We start from the raw sequence: 23,210 nt of genomic DNA on the forward strand, positions 1-23,210 counted from the left end.
CACCACTATTTCCAGAAACAGTATTGTACAAAAGCTGAACAAAAAAAAAAAAAAAAAAGCTCGAAATGGCAGTCTTGCTGCAAATTATCTAAGTCACGTGCAAGCTTTTAAAAAAGGAATTTCAAGGTTATATTACAATGCAAGAGAATAATTTTAAAATTTAGTTTCTTCACTTGAATTTTTTATGTACTATTTCTTACTTAATGTCCAATTGTTTAACTATATATTAATTGAGGGAAATCTTTTATAATTTTTTTTGTTATTATATCCAAGAAGAATTTAACAGGTGTTCCATACAACATAGAGTGCCGGATACAATTTATGTGTCTTTATCACTTTCCGCTATTGCATGTGTTTTATGTAACTTTTTTTCAATGACTAGAACATTTCCACACAAGAGACACCTGCCATAATTTACTTTTCTATATCCTTGAAATCGTCTGCCGAATCCACTGGTGTAACACGAGCTGGTAGACAACATATCTATGAATTATGTATATTATTTAAAGAAGACAGCCTTTGTAACGGCATTTAATGTACATTTTTGCACGCTTTTGTTGTAACTAGTATGAATCTAAAAAGCGAGAAATTGATCTAGCACTGTGCTAAAAATAATAACATTTCCCATGAAAAGGACATAAAAATCAAAGAATTTTCAACATACAGTAAATTATAATAAAGTAAACTGTAAAATAAAATTTTTACAATTATGTCACAACATTTAGTAAGTTGTTATATGCTAGAAGGCCAGATTCTCTCATGTGAAGTTTCTTTAGTAAAAGTCAATTTTAATATCAAACAAAGTTATCAGTTAACTGAGTATACATTCAAGGCATGATAACTGCTTTCTTTCTTTCTTTTTTTTTGATCATTTTAACTTTGTCATAAACTATTGATACGATTTGTAAATTAATGCATTTAGATAAATATCGAATTTTGGAATAATGCCATATTCCAAATAAATCTGCTCTGGTTATAAATTTAAAAAAAATTCTAAACATTGTTCAAATATATGTAAAAATTATTCTAAACAAGCATTTTGTATGTATACATTTAAACTATTTTCACGATATTGAAAAGAATATTTAACGCAAATATTTTGCGAGATTTCGCTCAATGTAAACAAGAGACACTATAAAATTGTTTTTTTGTTTCTATTTATGGTACTTAATATAATTTTAAATTATCGTACTATTGATATATAATCGTCTTAAATTCCTTAAACTGTAACAATATCCTGATTTCTCAAATTATATACAACACTGATATTTTAAACAAAACTATCGTTTTTTTCCAGAATAAATGAATTATCAGTGAAATAAAATATTTTAATTATTTATTTTCACGGATTTTAATTTCAGTTATTCCCAATAATTAATACACTATTTTCAATAACGTTTATTGGATTTCGTTAAAATTTTCGAGCACTCTTAATTTCTTCATAAAAAATGTTTAAAAACAACAACAAAGAGCAGTAAAAATTTGTGTTTTTTATTAACAAACTTGTTTTTTTGAATTTTTTAACGTTCTTTTTGCCTAAATATTAAAAAAATCTTTGAAAACGTTTGCATTCATTACAATATATTATTTTAGCTACAAAAAGTTACCTCTGTGTTCATATTATTCTTTCAAGAACAGCACATATGGGTAAATCTGATTTAACAATTACAAGCTAAAATATTATGAACTTTTATGGCAAAATAATGCAAATATATATTAAAATTTTACCAGAATTCAGAATAAAAATAATTTTTAGTTACACAACATTTTATATCATTATTACTTTTCCGAAATCAAATTTCTTTGTATAATATATTTCATAACCATCACTTTTATATTGATAAAATATTCTCAAAGGTAATAATAAACTTTATTATGTTCATATAAGCACAAAACTAATTAAAACATTGCATTCAAAATTAAATTGTTGAGTTGAGTTGTATCTTTATCTTTAAAATCCTTATTGCCAAATTACTATAGAATAATATATATTAAATTTTGGGAAGATGGCAGAATTGCAGTGGAACTTTCTCCAATATGAATGATTTGGCATTTATTCAAGAATTCTAACTATCAAATTCTATTTTCTTGTCAGCTTTTATTTAGTTATTTCTGTGAAAACGCAGCCGATTCTTTATTTTCTACGAATACAAACTTTTGTTTTAATAAATATTATTTATTTACAAGATATTTGAAAAAATATATATATATAAAAAAAACTAAATACTTACATTAGATAAGCAGCAAAGTATTACAATTGCTAATGTTCCCGACACAACATTTGCAAATAATGCTAAAATCAGCATCGCATGCTGCAGTCTTGACTGATATTTTTCGAATAGAGACTCCGCATTCTTTATGCAGAACTGCTCCTGAAATATATGAATAGAAAAAATAATTTTAGATACATATCAATTCCATATGCGTCATGTTTTTTTTTAAAATTTTTTAATTAACATTGAATTAGTTTATATGTTATAAATAGAGTAACATTACATTAAAAATAAAGTTTTACTTATTTACATATACTGTTAAAAATTAGAACAGTTTAATCAGAACATTTAACATTAAAATATTTGAACAGTTAATCACAAACTCTAATCTTTACTAATAATAAAGATGAATGTGTGTGTTGGTGCTGTGCAGGCAAGATTATTAGACTTAGAATTACCAAAATTTGTCCTATGTACTTTGGAAGGGGAGAATGTGTTCTTGGGAACATTTTTTACATTTTTAATTATAATTTTAATTAAAAAATAATTACAATTTTTATTTAATTTTAATAGAGAAATGTTGGTGTTTTTTCCAGCATAAAATCCGAAATCATTACAGCGAATTAAGTGCTTTTTATGTCATCTTAATATTAAAAAAATTATCTTTACTATGATACTAATTTAATATTCATGCCATTTTTTTTCCCTAATTTTTGACAATTTTTAAAAATCTTTTTTTTCTGTCTAATTTTCGACATTAGATTACAATAATTTATTTCTCTGTAATTTCAATCGTTTTCATTCTTTCATCAATATTTAGAAACGTGATTTTCTTCCATTGAAAAAAATAACTAAGAATTTTGTTTAATATCCGTGTAGTGTACACGACGAATAAAAAAAAGTGAAATTACAATAACGCATAATTTAAGAGAGATGAGAGTACATTCATGTTTTTAATAGCGATGTGATGTCATGGCACTAGTCTTCATTACAAAAGTTCATTTACACAATAAACATATTAAAGATAATTAAAATAACACGGTTTTAATGTCTGAAAAATTGATGGATTGATGCGCATTAAATTATATTAATACGATTTAATTGAAATGAAATATAATCAATAACTTCAGCGAACCATCTGGTCACGAAAGGAAACTGGTGGTTTCATAAAAATAAACATTCATAATATTATGGAACTCTCCGCGACTATTTATTGCTGATGATTTTGTATGGATATCTTCTCTAGTGTTCTTGAAAAGTAACTGTAAGACCCTTTGAAACTAAAGCCGTTTGAATAATGGAGTTAATTTATACTCCCGTGAAAAAAAATTGCTTCTCCCTACTTTAATTCCCAGTTTTTTTTCTGCATTATACGAAATGAATTTTTAGAAATGTCAAATATTTTTAGCTAACCGGAACGGCCTGCCAATAAATGTCTCGTGTACACCTGAATTTGCAATATCAATGTATGAATATAAAAGAATGCATGTTTCGAAATAAGGCAATTCTCCAAGATCAAATAAAATCTCCAAGAGATACTCCTTTTTGCACAATACATCTTCATGGCTAGACGAGTTACTTGACCCTTAATAATTTAAAAAGAAATAGTCACCTTCGTCGACCAGGTGTTTGTCCATTACATTAATAGTTTAAATTTAAGCCATGTGAACTAACAATGATGTATTACATATTATCACAATAAAAGAAACTACAATTAAAAATATATTTCCACAATAAATATAAAGCTACTGACTGGTAAACTATGTTTGGAAATTGGTGAAGTAAAATACCGAAATCAACCCAGTCTCGAGGGGCGCAGCTCAAAATTTTGTATTGCGATATCTTTTGAAAACGGAAGGCTCAACGAAATTTGTATTAGTTGAATAAAAAAAAAGGACGAAATTTATACAGTGGCTATAGCCAGGGGGGGGGGGGGGGGCTTTATATTATCAAGGAAGATACTGTGGAATAGTGATTTATGAGATTCTTTGAAAATGGAATGGGGGACGGGATAAGAGACTGTTTTTAATATAACTATATTATATGAAATAAAAACTGGCAAAATTAGATTAGTGATTGAGTCTGGTGGAGTAGTACAATAGTTGCCATCCATTTTAAATATATGTTTGTTTGACACAACTTGCACAAGTGATAAATTCGTGTAAAAAAGGGGTAACTAATTGTAGAATGAACGGAAGGGGGGTAAAGTTTATATACGAGCGGAGAGGATAGAAAATTCTATAGTTGATCAAACTATTCATTTTCAAATTCTTGTTGTAAATATTATTTTTTGCTTTTTAAATCGACTTTTTAATAAAATTTTGATTCTTTATTTTCAATTAAAAAGAAAACTTTTTTTTTTTTGCTCACAAATTATTTTGTTGTTGAAATTCACGTGTCTGAATATTTTTCTCGTTTAAATATTTAAAATTCACTTTTCTTCTACCAGAGAAATCAGCATATGTCATTTAGATGGCCTTGAAGACTCCAAAACGGAAGCCTTAAGTAAAAATTGTGGAATATGTAAATATTTATGTTGTGAACATCTCATGAAACACAGATAAAAAAAAAGTCACGAGTCCCTATCACCAAAGTTTGGGAAACATCCTGCTACAAGATATACAATTTGCTTACAAAACCCGTGTAATACATGATAATTATCAAAAGCAAACAATAGTCCATGATTGACGGCTGCCATTGCACAGAAATCTGAAAAGTTCTACGCACCTTAATATTTTTCCAGTGAGTACAATGGCTTGAAGGTCATCGCAAATTCAAGAGACAGCGATAAATGTCAGATGAGCTTTGACAACCAAAGATTGTCAAAGGTGATTATAATGAAGAACCACCTGTCATTCGCACCTAATCCATGTGCGTATGGAAAATGGTAGGAACATCCTTAGCTGCAGAGGAATTTGCCTTGAAAAGCAGATGGGACTGCAAAAGGGGTGGATAATGCTTGCGTTTCAAGTAAACATTTTATCGAAGGAAAGCACATTTTCCCCGAAACATTTTCTATTTCTGGATATCCGGATGTTATCGACTTTCTCTGCTGAATATTTGGCGATTTGACTTCAAATTCATTTTTACTCTCTTATACATGGAATATATAGAGAAAATGCTGTAAAATTCAAGAAAGTTCGATATTGAGATAAGGACTCGCATATTGGATCTACTTGAACCAACACACAAAAAAATTGGAATTGTGTCTGAAAACCCCTAAAAAACACAATGAGGCATGCTGATGAAATTTGGTATGTGAATTTTAATATCGAACTTTGGAACCAACTTTTTTCTCTGGACTATGTCTATACGACAGAGCGCACGAAAACGCGATAACAATAAGTTACGCAAAAGAAATTCGTCACATTGTTTAATATTAAATTTAGATCTGTATTAAATTTTGGACTAAATCCTTCTACGAGGTGATTGTAAATCAATATATTTGTAAGCACGTGAAAACGATTATGCAGCAAGATAAATATGTGTATTCTAGTACATGCGTTTTATATTTAGGTTATAGATACGCAATTCAATTTTCGGTTACATTCATCTACAGGTAGATTATTCAAATATTTACGGACAGACAATGTACACTTTCTTATATAACTGAAAAACATTTCAAACTAGATATATGAAATTTAGTATACCCTTTTGTAACAAATCGTAGATTTATCCAAAATTTTAGACTAAATCCATTAAAAGATAGACAGAATATGCGAATTACTTCACATACTACAAAGTTAAACTCAAAACGCATTATATCGGATAAATTTATGAAAAAGGCGAGGAAAGAATAACCCCATAAGGTGGTGCGAAAATTGGGAAGCTCCCCCAAAACACTGTTTTAACAAAAACGACTTTAAAAACACGAACATTTTTCATACAGCACTGGTTTTATTATCACGCTATTTTGATTACGTTGAGTATACAATTTATGCTCGGCATGATTTTGATATAACAAGAAATAATCCATCATGAACGAATGATTAAATATACTGTAAATTCTTTTTAAAACAAAAGTTTTATGCAAGGTACCTAAAAATTTTGTAAGAAAAATAATGTAAGAAAAATAACTATGCCATGTATAAATGAAAAGGGTTCTAAAGTTTTATTTTGCAACATTCTTATTTCCCAATCCGACAGATGGCGTTAGGTGTGAACTGACGATGATATCATGAGAAGAATTAAATAGTAATCATGTCATACGGTCTACTGATTTAACACCATTAGATTTTCTCATTGGGATTATATTAAAAACTGTATGTACAAGAAGCCTTATATCACTTTGTGAAAAGCTGCGCAGCTGCTATTTAATGATCAAATTTGCAGCTGCATGCATCCGAATGACGTAAAATCCAGTCTCATTTAGATACTAGCACAATTAAGAGATTTCACATTGAGATTTATTAACTTCAGTTATTTTTTTTGAAAATTAATAAAGGCATTTTCTTCCTGTACTTTCTATTTTTATAATTTTAAGTACTTTCGCGATGTATCCAAGACTTCTCGGATACTCTGTATTTTAATCCACAATTTCAAAGATGAAGGAGTCTATCTAGGTTTCTAAAATTATGTGTTTTTTGTCAATAAAAATACAGACAAAATAATCAAATCCACCTCCTTTTATGAAGCTGAATCTATATTTAACAAATTTCGCGGTTTAAGACTGACGATTTTTTAACGCCTTATCTCAATTCAATTAATTCGGATGATATAAGGCGATGCAATGTTACTTACTTTTTTTTGAAACTGCAGGAGGATATTGAAACGCTTTTAATGACTTGCTTTTTTTTTAAAAAAATTAGATGTTATCTGATTCTAGTCAAGTAAGAACATGAGTCAGCTACATTTGAAAGCATTCACAATACAAAAGCTAAGTGTTAAAACTAAAAAGATACGATTTAATGAATTTCTTATTATGTTTTATTTATAAAATTAAACACAGATTAAGTTTAGCACATTTGCACAAAATGTGACAATTTTAAGGCACATTTATAGATTTATTTTGAACTGGCAGATACTGAACTTGTAAAATAATGTACGAACTGAATTGATTTTTAACTACTGCTATTTAATGAGTTTTCAGTCAACATTACTGTAATGGTCATTTACATTCGGAAAAAATCTTTTGGCCTTGAAAAGTCGATACCTTAATTGAAATCGCCGCGATTCGCTTGTTATATCTTGCACGTTACGTAATTAAAAGGATAACAATCTGCCAGAAAATAATATGTACCTTGAGTTCAAGTTCTAACCAATGAGTTCAACATTTCATTTCGAAAAATAACTCAGAAAAACGAGTTTTTTGAAACTTAAGTACTAAAACAGAAAATTGACTTTTTAAAGTTTTGAATTCATATTTTTATCAATATATTGAAAAATTCAATTCTGGCTGATATAAATATAAAACATATGCATTTCATCGTTGAAAAATTAGATTCTTATGAAGGCGGATAGGGGTATAGAAAAAGATTGCTTTAAAAATAATGTATTTTATTTAGTCTACCATATTTTCTTCGAAATTTACTCGATTTTATTTAAAGTTAAAAGCTAAGAATAATGCCACAGCTGTTTGATTTAAAAGACTAGCTACTTTTTTACTTCTTTACAATGCTTTAAAGGAAGGGATTTTTTAAATATTTTTAGGCAGCATTTCTTTAAATTTCTTTTAAAATACTTCAATATAATATACTTCTTTAAATATGCGATAGTCATAGTTGGGGAAGGGGTTGCATCGTTTTTGAAGCTAGTTTCTTCTTTTTATGATTTAAATACATAAGAGCCTTCAAATTATTCTAACAAGACTAAGCATAGATTGCTGTAACTTGTTAACTTAGGTAATCATTTGTACTTTTGCAGATATAATACTTGTTTTTAATACTGCGGTTCTACTTATCGAATTTGTCTCTTGTATCATTGAATTACGTACAGATGATATTGTAAAGTACTTGATATTAAGCCAAGAAAATTCTTAAATATTCGCCAGTGGAATTTAACCGCCTAACTATTTTGCCCGAGTGCCATACGTGCATCGATTTATCGAATTTTGATAGTTGTAAGCAAAAAATAAACCATTCATAAAGATTATAATTCAATATTAAAATTGCTTCGAATACATAAATAAGTCAAGTATTCAATGGATTTCCATTCGAATCAAAATAAGAAAATATTCCTTAAACAGAATATGTCATCTTATTAGATAGTAAAGAAAATAAAACAGTTAAGGGGTTAAGAAGTAAATTCTATGAATAAAATGAGAATTCAAGTGCAACGAAAAGGAGCAATATAATTTGTAATACTAGTGTATAAAATTCTTTTTTCTTTATTGTAAAAAAAAAAGAAAAAAAGAAATCAAGGTCGATGTTGCCTCGAAGTCACTTTTTTTGTTTTCTTTTTTCCCCCCTTTGTTCTTGACTAAATTTTGGTCGAACATAATCATTAGTTATTTCGTTTAGACCGTGACAATCGGTTCCATTACAAAATAAACAGCCTATAATTGATCTATAAAAAATGCGATAAGCTATGTCCTTGATTGTTCCTATATTTTATCTTTGTAAATAGGTAAACAATTGCAGAATATATTCGATATTAAATTTTCATGAATTAATATATTCTTTTCAATTCCATAAAATTCATTACACCACATTTTACTAAGTATAGAATATAATGAGTATTATTTTTTGAATATTATTAATTTTCGTTATATATCCGCTCGTGACATCTCTTTGAAATTCGAATTACAGTTCACTGAATTAAAAGAATCGCAAAAATGTTTAAATTGTTTATTAAAGCTGGTGTATCGAGCGGAGACATTCAATTACTGAGAAAGAATGACAACAGGATATTTGACAATTTCGTCATTCTTACAAAAATAGCAATCGATTAAACTGAAAAACAAAATTTGTAATATAAACGTCAACATTATCATTAAAATCAAGAGTAATTAGTTCAAACATCTCGGATTGGCCAGGCTTTTGATTTTTTTTCATCTTTATTTCAGAACATTAATTTATTTGTTCTAGTTCTACGTTCTAGAATTTTACAATATACAGAAATCGTTTCAATTAAAATTAAAAATAAATTTCTTACAGTTAATCAAAATTTATTTATTTATTTATTTTGCATTTTTATATTTTTATTTACCATAACTCAACAGACTGAAATTCCAGGGGGGGGGGGATAACTGAACTTCTATTTCTTTAGACGCGTTAAACTAAAGCGACCAGATTTCCAGAACTTCAGTAAAGGTGAAATGTTAGGGGACGCTTCTTGGATGGAAAAAGAAAGAAAGACAATAAAATAGCTGAATACAGAAATTAAAAAAAAGCTATTTTTACTTTAGTTTGATTCATCTCCAATGGTCATATATTAATATGAACTAATTTTATATATACCTTTTGGTATATTTAAAAAAAAAAAAATTCTAGAGAAAATTCTTCAGAAATTAATATGTCAAAAATTTAAACTGAGTTTATCTCCCTTTTTTTTGGTATGAATCATCTGCTAATAAGTATGAAAGGGAATAATCCAGAACTTTTAACCATCAGACTATGGCATTTTTTAAAATCACTCTTTAGATGCGACATTTGCAAATAAGTTCAAACACTTTTCAAACAAAGTGAATTTTTACTGTATACTACCCGAATTTAGTGTGATATAATAAAAAATTGCAATAGAAAAAGAAACACATAACACCACACCACATGCAGTAGAAAACATACTAATTGCCAACTCGCGGAAATTGCGGTATAAGCAATTGGAGGATTAATTCAGTATCAGTTCATGGAGTATGGAGAAAGTATAGTTATCGTCGAACAATTCGAACTCGAGATTTTGACGAATCTACACGTTTTAGATCTCCCTCAGTTCGAAAAACACATTTTTGGAAAATGTCCGTTTGTCTGTGACAAAGGTAACTCAAAAACGCTTTGAGCTAGACGGGTGAAATTTGGTATACGGTCTTTATAAAAAATCTGCAGATTTCTATCAAATTTTGAGTATTATCTGTCTGGCTGTTCGAGTAAATTTAACGCGATAACTACAAAAGGAAAATATCTAGATACATAAGAGTCGGTACATAAATTTAACATTTATACTGTAGACAACTATCAAATTTTGAGCCAAATCCAACGACAGGTTGATTGTCCGTCGGTTTGTACTTTCAAAAACATGTAAATGCGATGATTCAAAAATGCATTGGCTTAAAATATATCAAATTTGGTATGGGATTTTGTGACTACAAATGCAGTTTTATGCCAAATCTTTATTATAATCGATTGAGAAAAACGCGTCTAAAGCTCAAATTTAATTTTCGGATATTATTTCAGAGATAAGTCACAAAAAACTACTCGCCAAGGATGAATAGATTCAGTAGAAATGCTACATTCCCGCCAAAAGTTAATATTTCGTAACTATTGTACGCCAATGCCATGCAAGATTTTCTTTGGCATGACAAGTTTATTAAAGAGAATACGAGAAAGTTTTAAGGAAACAACTCCCACTGGTTTGAATTACTGACGATTTTCCTAGACAAGAATCACAACGTTACCATTCAATCTAGGATATTTAAATTTTAGTACAGGGAAAAAAAGGAAAAGAAGAATCACTTTTAGGAAATTAAATCTAATCTTTTCAATACGAGTTATTTACTTACAGGTAAAACTGGACCATTTAATTATTTATGTTAAGCTAGGCCTATTTATTGTGCGAATTAGTACAGGATGATTTGAATTGTTAAATCAAACCGAAATTAATCAAGAGTGAAAACAGAATAGAAATAAAAGAAAGTAGATGACGGATGATAATAGCATAATTTAAAATCTTTCATAAACCGCAAACGTTATCTGACGTAATATCTTTAAAGCATCACACTAAAGAGTGAAACCAATGAACCGAGGATAATAAAACACTTTTCTAAGAATGTTCTCCCAGCCATAAATATCCTTAAACAATCAGACGATTTTTAAAAAAATGACGCTTTTTGACTGTTGCCACAATTGTCGGTGTTTCAAAAGATGAAAACGTGATAACATGAAACAATAATATTATTTTTTTCTTTCTCTGGATGCGTCGTTATTCTTGAGTATTCTTTTTGACTGTGGTTTGTAAAGAAAATATGTAAACAAATCTTCATTTAGTGGTAACCGATTGAATTGTCGTTCAGTAATTTTTGATCACGTATTTAAGATAGAAATTAAACGATTTTGACGATTAAGTGAATAAATTGATCGTTTTGTTGTTCCACAAACTTTTTTTCGTTTTGATAGAAGAATACACAAGCAATTGGATGTGATCTCATTCACACTTGACACAAGCCAAAAGTTCCGTGTTAATTTAAATCGAAAATTCAATTCCTTCTTCAGAGTAAGGAAAAGGTCGTGATATTCGTAGCTTTTAAAAATGTGTATTTAGATGTTAACCCCTTCGCACACACTGACGTATCTGACATGTGTATCGTTTTAGAGAAATTTTAGTTTTAAATCTGCAATTATGTGACTTCAATATCTCAAATGTTCCTTATATTATTATACTAAACTAAACGCAGTGGTACGACAGCCCATGCGGGGCAAGGACTACAGTGCCCATATCTGCCTTCTTGACCTAGGGCCCTGGGGTGCAAGGCATATGCCCCGGTTAGGTGGTCAGCCTAACGGGGAACCTCCAGTGTTTAGTTCACAAGCATGCTTGGCCCTCAGTTTATCGACCCACTGAAGCGATGAAAGGCTGAGTCGACCTTGCCAAGCCCGAAGACCGAACCTCGGACCTGTGCGTTGGAAACGCGAAACGTAACCACTACACCACCGGGCTTCCTTATATTATTATTATATGAATCAAAATAATAAATGTCCAATATAGGATGTGTCATCTAATTAGGAAGTAAAATGATTTCGTATATCGAGGTATCAATGTTGTTGAATATATAATTGACATTATGTGATAACTTCATTAAAATTTTTGTTATTAAAAACTATATACATAGGAAAAAATTAGTTGAAATGAAAGTTTTCAGAATAGTGACTTTTCAGGAACCTTTATTTACATTGTAAAATAACGATTAATTTCATATATTACCTGTAACAAACGTTATTTTACATTCTACCGTAAAGTTATGGATACTTACTTGATATAAGAAATTTAAATAAGTAGTAAATGCTTCTTGATACATAAGATGTAGTTATTACGGTAAATGTAATAAACTAGTGAGTATGTATAATTACCGGTGATTATTTGTAATCATTGCGAAATGTATTGGTGATTATGAATAATCACCGGTAAATGTAATAAACCAGTGAGTTTGTATAGTTACCGATTATTCGTAATCACCACGAAATCACGAAATTTATTGGTGATTACGAATAATCAACGGTAATTATACATACTCACTAGTTTATTACATTGATCAAAACATGGTTATCATAAAAGACATTTTTAAATTTGTTTTCGTAATTTATCGAATTAATTTCACTGACATTGCTTTAAAAAATATCACAGATTCCCTTAAAGGATGGAAAGTGTATGTGAAGGCCTTTCCAGTTCTTTGCACCTTGAATTTTTGTTTGTTGTTCCTTTAAATCCAATGAAACAGGGTCATTGTCTCTAGTAAAATGTACAGCATAAAAAGCCAAGTTTTTTTTTGTTGCAAGAATATTTTTTCATTATGGAGATTTTTCTTGCCATTCGTCAGCTTATTTTGACGCTACGAACATGTTTTTTTTAATGCCGTACGCTTTATTGAGCTTTCTTATTGTGACGAGCATTTTTTTGCATTTTATATTTGCATATATTGAACAAATTTCTTTCCATTACAATCTGTGGTTCAAAGACTTGATTGTAGCTATCCATGCATATTCAGTTAAAGAGAAAAATTTAGAGCCGTACTGGTTACAACACTTTTTATCTGTTAAAGGACAAAGAATTACCGGTCAATTTTGGTAATTAAAATATTAAAAAACTGATACTGTTTCGGCAGAAAAATAATACAGTGAACTAAATGTGGTTTATGTTCAAGAACCATATCATCAAAATTAAACAGTCCAATGAAACTACAATAGTTTTTAAATTTTTAAATAATTTAAAAGAATTTATCAAAATTTCGTGCATTCAGTGTATTTATTATTATTATTATTATTTCATTTTGTCAAGGAACACAATCATTCATTAAAACGAATATAATTTTTTTCTTCCTTATTTGCAAACTAGTTATTAGATTTCATATTTCAAATTCTAATTTTACGCTATAATGTCATATTTCAAATTGTGAGATAAATACAAGTTTATTCTGCACTAATCCATAATTCATACGTCATTGTTGTTATCTCAAGAAAGAATATGCCATAGATTACAAAAATTCAATGTTCTAAACTAAACTAAACTAAACTCAGTGGCACGATAACCCATGTGGGCCAGAGCCTACAGTGCCCGACCGAGGGCCCTGGGGTGAAAGGCATATGTCTCGGTTAGGTGGACTGCCTAATGTGGAATTCCCAGTGGTTAGTTCCCAATCATATATAAATAAAATGGATTCAAAATGCCTCGAAACTATATCACCCAAAATAACCGACCAAAGTGCCCGACCGAGGGCCCTGGGATGAAAGGCATATGTCCCGGTTAGGTGGACAGCCTAATGTGGAATTCCCAGTGGTTAGTTCCCAATCATATATAAATAAAATGGATTCAAAATGCCTCGAAACTATATCACCCAAAATAACCGACCAAAGTGCCCGACCGAGGGCCCTGGGATGAAAGGCATATGTCCCGGTTAGGTGGACAGCCTAATGTGGAATTCCCAGTGGTTAGTTCCCAATCATATATAAATAAAATGGATTCAAAGTGCCTCGAAACTATATCACCCAAAATAACCGACCAAAGTGCCCGACCGAGGGCCCTGGGATGAAAGGCATATGTCCCGGTTAGGTGGACAGCCAAATGTGGAATTCCCAGTGGTTAGTTCCCAATCATATATAAATAAAATGGATTCAAAGTGCCTCGAAACTATATCACCCAAAATAACCGACCAAAGTGCCCGACCGAGGGCCCTGGGATGAAAGGCATATGTCCCGGTTAGGTGGACAGCCTAATGTGGAATTCCCAGTGGTTAGTTCCCAATCATATATAAATAAAATGGATTCAAAATGCCTCGAAACTATATCACCCAAAATAACCGACCAAAGTGCCCTACCGAGGGCCCTGGGATGAAAGGCATATGTCCCGGTTAGGTGGACAGCCTAATGTGGAATTCCCAGTGGTTAGTTCCCAATCATATATAAATAAAATGGATTCAAAATGCCTCGAAACTATATCACCCAAAATAACCGACCAAAGTGCCCGACCGAGGGCCCTGGGATGAAAGGCATATGTCCCGGTTAGGTGGACAGCCTAATGTGGAATTCCCAGTGGTTAGTTCCCAATCATATATAAATAAAATGGATTCAAAGTGCCTCGAAACTATATCACCCAAAATAACCGACCAAAGTGCCGGACCGAGGGCCCGGGGATGAAAGGCATATGTCCCGGTTAGGTGGACAGCCTAATGTGGAATTCCCAGTGGTTAGTTCCCAATCATATATAAATAAAATGGATTCAAAGTGCCTCGAAACTATATCACCCAAAATAACCGACCAAAGTGCCCGACCGAGGGCCCTGGGATGAAAGGCATATGTCCCGGTTAGGTGGACAGCCTAATGTGGAATTCCCAGTGGTTAGTTCCCAATCATATATAAATAAAATGGATTCAAAATGCCTCGAAACTATATCACCCAAAATAACCGACCAAAGTGCCCGACCGAGGGCCCTGGGATGAAAGGCATATGTCCCGGTTAGGTGGACTGCCTAATGTGGAATTCCCAGTGGTTAGTTCCCAATCATATATAAATAAAATGGATTCAAAGTGCCTCGAAACTATATCACCCAAAATAACCGACCAAAGTGCCCGACCGAGGGCCCTGGGATGAAAGGCATATGTCCCGGTTAGGTGGACAGCCTAATGTGGAATTCCCAGTGGTTAGTTCCCAATCATATATAAATAAAATGGATTCAAAGTGACTCGAAACTATATCACCCAAAATAACCGACCAAAGTGCCCGACCGAGGGCCCTGGGATGAAAGGCATATGTCCCGGTTAGGTGGACAGCCTAATGTGGAATTCCCAGTGGTTAGTTCCCAATCATATATAAATAAAATGGATTCAAAATGCCTCGAAACTATATCACCCAAAATAACCGACCAAAGTGCCCTACCGAGGGCCCTGGGATGAAAGGCATATGTCCCGGTTAGGTGGACAGCCTAATGTGGAATTCCCAGTGGTTAGTTCCCAATCATATATAAATAAAATGGATTCAAAATGCCTCGAAACTATATCACCCAAAATAACCGACCAAAGTGCCCGACCGAGGGCCCGGGGATGAAAGGCATATGTCCCGGTTAGGTGGACAGCCTAATGTGGAATTCCCAGTGGTTAGTTCCCAATCATATATAAATAAAATGGATTCAAAGTGCCTCGAAACTATATCACCCAAAATAACCGACCAAAGTGCCCGACCGAGGGCCCTGGGATGAAAGGCATATGTCCCGGTTAGGTGGACAGCCTAATGTGGAATTCCCAGTGGTTAGTTCCCAATCATATATAAATAAAATGGATTCAAAATGCCTCGAAACTATATCACCCAAAATAACCGACCAAAGTGCCCTACCGAGGGCCCTGGGATGAAAGGCATATGTCCCGGTTAGGTGGACAGCCTAATGTGGAATTCCCAGTGGTTAGTTCCCAATCATATATAAATAAAATGGATTCAAAATGCCTCGAAACTATATCACCCAAAATAACCGACCAAAGTGCCCGACCGAGGGCCCTGGGATGAAAGGCATATGTCCCGGTTAGGTGGACAGCCTAATGTGGAATTCCCAGTGGTTAGTTCCCAATCATATATAAATAAAATGGATTCAAAGTGCCTCGAAACTATATCACCCAAAATAACCGACCAAAGTGCCCGACCGAGGGCCCGGGGATGAAAGGCATATGTCCCGGTTAGGTGGACAGCCTAATGTGGAATTCCCAGTGGTTAGTTCCCAATCATATATAAATAAAATGGATTCAAAGTGCCTCGAAACTATATCACCCAAAATAACCGACCAAAGTGCCCGACCGAGGGCCCTGGGATAAAAGGCATATGTCCCGGTTAGGTGGACAGCCTAATGTGGAATTCCCAGTGGTTAGTTCCCAATCATGCTTGGTCCTCAGTTTATCGACCCACTGAAAGGATGAAAGGCCGAGTCGACCTTGTTTCGCACGAGGATCGAACCTCGGACCACTACGCCACTGGGCTTCAGTTTTTTGAACACACGAAATATTTCCTTTCATTTCTTCTAGAAAAAGATTCCAGGGAGGAGGATGCAATTGAAACAGCCAGAATTTAATTGCAGAAGATTTTTCAAATTATTTATGAATAGAATATATATTTTTAAGGACGGATGGATGAAAGTGTAGAGCGTATAATATTTATAGAAACCATTAACACAGGTAAGGTTGCAAATCACTGAGAAATAACATTCCGGGTCTCTCAACACAGAATATATTCACCCAATTAAAAAGTATTACTTGTAGCATACAAAGACATCTGGAAGTCTTGCCCAATTTGACTGGGAAAATAATCACCCAATTAAAGCGAATGGAAAATTTCAATGTCACTGTACCTAATGATGAGGGATGAGGTACCGAGTGAGGATAAGCCAGATGGCAGATTTTAAAAGCTATGTTCTCTTTCACCAAAAAAGTAAATATTTTTAAAAAAATAATAGGATGGGCTAGAATTTAAGGAAAAGGATTATTTAAGAAAGAAACGAGCCATGAAAACAGCTGAACGTTTGGATGTTATTTAAAAAGAACTATTCTTGCTTCTTGACAGAATCAGTTTTGTTAAAATGTTATAGGTGCATGATATTGCTTAGAATAGATTCTAGAATAGTTAAAAAGTGTCTAGGTTTGATTTTCCATGCGTATTTATGGTGTAAGATCCTAAAACGGAACACACCGCGCCATTTCTAAGAGTGTTTATAATTGCAATGTTATTCCAACGAGTTAAAAAATAAAGGTAACCACAGAGAGCCTGCAAACCAGCAGAATCTACGATTAAAATGGATTTAAAATCTCTCGAAACGATATCGCTAAAAATAAAGCAGTCTTATGTAGTAAGAGTAATTTATATGTAATGGCATGTTAAAACGGCTTCGTTGATTTTGTTTCTAGCTAATTAATTTTTGCATTTCGAAATATATTTAAAAATATGAATATATGAATATGAAGATTTCCAATCGAATTTAATGATATGTTCTGTTAAAATTCAACTAACGGAAATGACAAAAAGAGGGGGGGGGGGAAATCCAGGAAATATATTTAAAGTTCAGATAAGTAAATGAACCCTAATTTTTTCGATTTTGTCCTAATATAAGGCGTTAAATCGGAATCTCATCATTAACTGTAAAGATACATTCAACTTTGCATTTTCGGTTGGCTTTGTAGTGAAAAGCTTATAAGCCAGTTAACAGTTGCGCTACACGAGCAATTGCTTTTGTATCGTGGTCATGTTACTAGGCTGCGAACCACAAGGGCCCAGGTTCTATCATCGCTCATCCCAAGCCGCCACAGCTTCCTTAATTTTGTTTTTCAGTAGAATTGAAATAGAACCAAAGAGAGCGGCCTTTCAAAACTTTCTCTCCAACTCTCTAATAAAGGTGGATGTTTTTTAAACGTGTTTTTCCAATTTATTGAAACCAAAGTTTGACATAGAATTACAATTGCAGTCACAAAATCACATATCACATTTGATGTATTAAAGGCATCGCATTTTTGAGTTATCGCGTTTACATGCTTCTGAAAATACAGAAAGATAGAGATCACCCACTTGTTGAATTTGGCATAAAATTTGATACGTGTATACAATATAGATGTTTGTGCACCGAATATCATCCATCTAGCTCTGTACATTTTGAAGTTTCTGTGTTAATTTATATTCGAACAGTCGGACAGGCAGACTTCAGAACTGATTTTGCCCAAAATTTGATAAGAATCTACAAATTGAGTATAAAGACAATATACCAGATTTCATCTGTCTAGCTCAAACTGTTTTTGAGTTATCCATGCCATAGACGGATATTTTTCAAAAATATGTTTTTCGGAGGCCTGAAACGTAGTTATTGGCGAAAATCTCGTGTTCGTATCGTTTGACGATTAGAATATTTTCTCTAAACTTCATAAGCGAGAAAGTGAAAGTGGCGTACTGCAATTCCAATAAATGAGCCGCCACTGGTTCGGACATAAGCTGACAATTAAGAAGAATCATGATTTGGATGAAGACCCGAGCTCAAAATTCTAAAAATTTCAAAGACCAGATCTGAATACCAAGGCACTGGAATTTAAGTTAAGAAAATCGACAGAAAGAGTGATAATACTTACACTTAAATGCCTCCACGACCAATGGTCTTGATGCCGCGATTCCGTGCTCCCAACCGAAGAACTGGACAGTAAAATAGAAGCTTCGCTGCCATGTTCCAAGCTCTTCCGGGCCAGAAGGTCCAACCCCGCCATATTCGAAAACTGAAAAAGATAAAATTAATGGGCAATTATTACTTAGTATTTGAAATGCTATACTTTACAGTGAATCATCGTTATATTTCAGCTTTGAAGATTGCATCCGGTTTTATAATTTTAATAAATTAATCCAATTTCATAATATATTGAGATCTTTTTATTTTGAGGAATAAATTAATGTAGTCATATTTTGCAAAAGTGTCATAAAATATTCTAATATTTGATCACAATATTGAATAGAAAAGAATAAAAAAATTAAAGCGCATCTCTTTGAGAATAAAAGACAGTGTCAGAGGGAAAAATATTTTTTTATCAGAAAATTGCAATGTATGGTATTTTTATTTCGAAAAATTATTGTTTTTAATTTCAATACATGATGACTTAATTAAATTAAGAGATTGAAAATGATTAAAAAAATGAAACTGGTCTTAGAACAAGCGAAAGTTTGACTATGACAATTATTGAGCATTTAATCATCTTAATTTATTATTATTTTTGTGTACAGGATATCACAACATAAGCATAAGAAGAATCAATGAAAAGATTAAATGTGTTATAACTTTTGCTGTCAAGAACAGTACTAGGGAGACTAAGCTTCGCCTAACCATTTTTTTTCCTAAAAGTTATGTTTTTTTCTGAGAAAATATTAAATACGACTCACATATTGATTACATAAGGAATATTTTTTAATCTTTCCTACATATGAATTGCCATTTAAATAAAAAATCATGAATGCATATAGTTTAAACATGTTATTCGAAACAATGTTACATTACAGCATTCATTTTATAGTTTATCTATCATTATTTACATTTTTGAATTTACATTCAGTTTTGCCATGGTACAGTCCATTACATGGTCCGAGATGGTATTATATGGTAATGTCGGCATGAGAGCAGAGAGAAAAAGACTTTAATAGTTTGTTATAAAAAAACATGATTCTTTTTGGGTAAAATCGCGTTTTTCATCTATGTAGATAAACTTTAAAAGCAAAAATATGAAATACAAATACATAAGTAAAAAAAATAAAGCAAAAAGCGCGACTCGAACCGTGGACCGCAACACAAATGTCATTCGTATTGTTCTGACCATCATACTGCACTGCCCACATTTCGAAGAGGAAGTTGAATATATTTATTCTAATAGTTATATATATATATAAGTAACCAATCTAAAGTAAGAAAAAGTTTGAAAACGAAACAAAACAGTTTCGAAATCGCAACTAAAATTTATTACCTATTTAAACTAAAACCAAAAAGGAACTTCATAGCATTTAGAGAGCGCAATTGCAGCTACTTCTAAAACACAGATGAATTGATACAAAAGTATTAGAATCAAGTTAATAGGAAAAACAAAAATCAAATAAAAATTAAACCAAAAAAATTATTAAAAAAATATTAAAAAAAGAATCCGGCCTGAAGACTTTTTCAAGGGTCACCCTCAGGCAGGGATTCAAATAAAGGGATTTTTTTCTGTGAGGACATACAGACATTGTCTAATAATGATTCCTCGTGACCCGAAAATCCCCTGAAATTATGCTCAAGAGATATACCATTTTAACAGAAAGGAAATACAAAATAACAAATTAGAAAAAAATAACCACAACAAAGTAAAAATACAATAACAAAAATAACAAAAACAGCATTAAAATTAAAATTAAAAACGAAAAGGCCAGAACATACCATCCAACAGTCAAGAAAACTTTAAACAATCGATTGTGATTTCTTGTTTTTAAAAAAGTTAACGGTAAATTATGTAAACAGAGGTAGGCACCCAGGGCCATCTATTGAGTGATCCAATATGCAAGTAAAGTTCTATTTTTATTAAAGCCAAAGGATTAATCCCAAACCATACCTTGTTTAATTAAAAAATTGATATTATAGTAATTTCTAGGAAAATCATTTTTAATTAAATTTTTAAGGAGGATATTTGATTCTTCAATATAAGAATTTTTGTTATTGCAAACCCTTTTGATATATATATATATATATATATATTGTGTGTGTGAGTGTGTCAAATCGTGTTTTTTCAAGAAAGAACCTATATAGATAAACTTAAAAAGAAAAACCTTATATAAATATAAAACTTGATCCAAATCGTTAGAGCCGTTTCCGAGATTATATATATTTCGTGTAAGAATTGCTGGTTTAAAGTTATAATATTTGAAATTCGTAAGCAATATAGCGATTACTTTTTTCATAGCTAAGCCGAGCAATTATAAATAACAAAATACACACGATTTTTTACAGCTCATAGATAATTAGAATTTCATTTATTCGAAATCAATGAATAGTATCAAGTGCAGGCAGTCAGTCTGACCATGGATAAACATATTTTCAATTGATTCATACGAATAACTTTTATTAATGATATTATTTTACGTTCATTGCATTGAATGATTGGCTTTCATTGAAGAAAATTCGAGATTCCGACTTTCCCAAGATGATGCAATCGTGTCATAAATCCGGTGATGACTGAATCTCAATCAACCATCTGTGGAGTCTTGAGGAAAAGACCTTTGAGATACCAATTAAAAGGCACATTTACTCTGTTGGTGGTAAATCACTAAATTGATTATTTTCAGTTTACTTTTCTATAATAAAGTTTTTTTTTTATTTAATACAAAGATATACTTCACTTTCATGAAAGCAGCAATTCATATAAGCTGGACGCCCTTTTTTTATCATTAAAATCTAGATTTGGTTTATTCCTTAATAAATAATTGCTTTGTTTAAATATATTAAATGATAAGTTTTTTATTAATTAAAAGCTGTTCCCATTTATAGGAAAGTTCATTTTATGTTTAATGCTGCCAGTCCTATTGAATGAATGCTAAGTGAAATGATTATGTCAATGTCACGAGTTGTCACTATTTATCATAATATTTAACCATCATATTTATTAATCATTGTATTAATAGTTAATTAAAAATAATTAATCGTATTTAATTCACTAGTGAAATTCATTAATTTAATATCATTATATTAAATTATGTCAATATTTAAATTATTAGTAATCTTGGGTCAACAATAGTTTGATTTTTATAAATTCTTTTGTAAAGTCTAATTTTTCGAGAAACTATGAAATCTAAAATTGTCCGATGCAATTAATATTCTGATTTTAATTCAAAATGAACTTGCATAAGAGAATATTGCTCATAATATATATACTTTTAAATAAAATATTGTCAAAAATATAAAAAAAAATATTTTCATCTTTAGAAATGTGCATATATTTGCTACTCCTTCATAAGTAACGAATATTTTTATATCATTTTATATGAAATAAAGAATCAGACTAATTTCTTTTCAAAACACCTATTTTGGTATTTTACATTCATGACTAAAGTATTTTTTTTATCGAAACAAATTAAAATTAAAAAAAAGGAAGAAAACGGGTTCACGCCATTCCAATCAAATTCGGTGAGAGTTAAAATGAAATTTAACAAAATAGTAAATTGATAATGTAATAGCAAATATTTGAATTTACATAATGTGAAAGATTCCTTTTTAAAATGCTTCTCCAATTCCAAATGTCGGTTGCATTCATTTTTGGCGGAAATAATTAAAACTATAAACGATATCAATACATGAGAAATTAAGGTTCCTTCACTGGGTTTAGCTAAAGTGACCGGACTTTCTGAGCTTCAATTTTAGACGCTGATTAGAGGAAACGCATTGAGTATAAGACAAAATCCAAAAACAATATAATTAAATAAGAAAAAAAATTCAAAAATAATGAAATGATGATGAATTATATAAAAATTATTAAGCATCGAAAAAGAATTAAGCATCGAAAGGATAAATAATTATTTTGTTATTTCTTTTTGTTACTTATTTCTACAATCTAATTCATCCACATAAATAATACAAGTGACCATAATATTTTCAAAGAAAGTTGAAACGAATTCTTCTCAAGTTAATTTATTAGAAAAATTAAATTTAGCCAATCTATTTCTTATTACTGGTAAGTAATCTCGACAAGTGGAGATATTTAATTCAAATCAGGAAATTTTCAATCTTGACAAAAAACAAGAAATCGGGTCTATCTTTGTTAACCCCTTCTAGGGCCGTGGGAAGTATGCTTCCCACCAAATTTATCAATCTTTGTATGAAATTATGCAGGTTGGCATCAGTTCTGACAAATTTTTTTTAGTTAAGTCAGAAACTTAGACGTTTTCAGTTCTTTATCTCAGACAAAATGATGAGTCTTGATTTATTACTTAATTATTAATTAACCAAATTAATTAATTAATCAAATTAAATTTAGCTAATAAGCTAAATGAATCCCTTTTCTTATTCTAATTTCAAGCCTAAAAATATTTTAACATAATATGGCTAGAAAAAAATGGATCTTTAAAGGGTTAATCTGAGACATCTGGTCGGCTTTTTCCTGGAAAAAAAGTCCTGGGA

The 23,210-nt window shown here is 31.2% G+C and overlaps 1 protein-coding gene across 4 annotated transcripts in view; it reads right to left on the bottom strand.

The window, feature by feature from the left end:
• The window catches only part of LOC129984583 (adenylate cyclase type 2-like), a 150,767-nt gene that overhangs the window by 54,732 nt on the left and 72,825 nt on the right, over nucleotides 1–23,210 (bottom strand). For all 4 annotated transcript variants that reach the window (XM_056094502.1, XM_056094499.1, XM_056094501.1 and 1 more), the window contains exons 2-3: nucleotides 18,664–18,804; nucleotides 2,232–2,372 (exon numbers count right to left, since the gene is read on the bottom strand). In XM_056094502.1, coding sequence (XP_055950477.1) covers nucleotides 2,232–2,372; nucleotides 18,664–18,795 — 273 coding nt within the window. In that variant the 5' untranslated portion in view covers nucleotides 18,796–18,804. The remainder of the gene's footprint in view (nucleotides 1–2,231; nucleotides 2,373–18,663; nucleotides 18,805–23,210) is intronic.

Source organism: Argiope bruennichi, chromosome 9 (genome assembly GCF_947563725.1).
Source record: "Argiope bruennichi chromosome 9, qqArgBrue1.1, whole genome shotgun sequence".
NCBI lineage: Eukaryota > Metazoa > Arthropoda > Arachnida > Araneae > Araneidae > Argiope > Argiope bruennichi.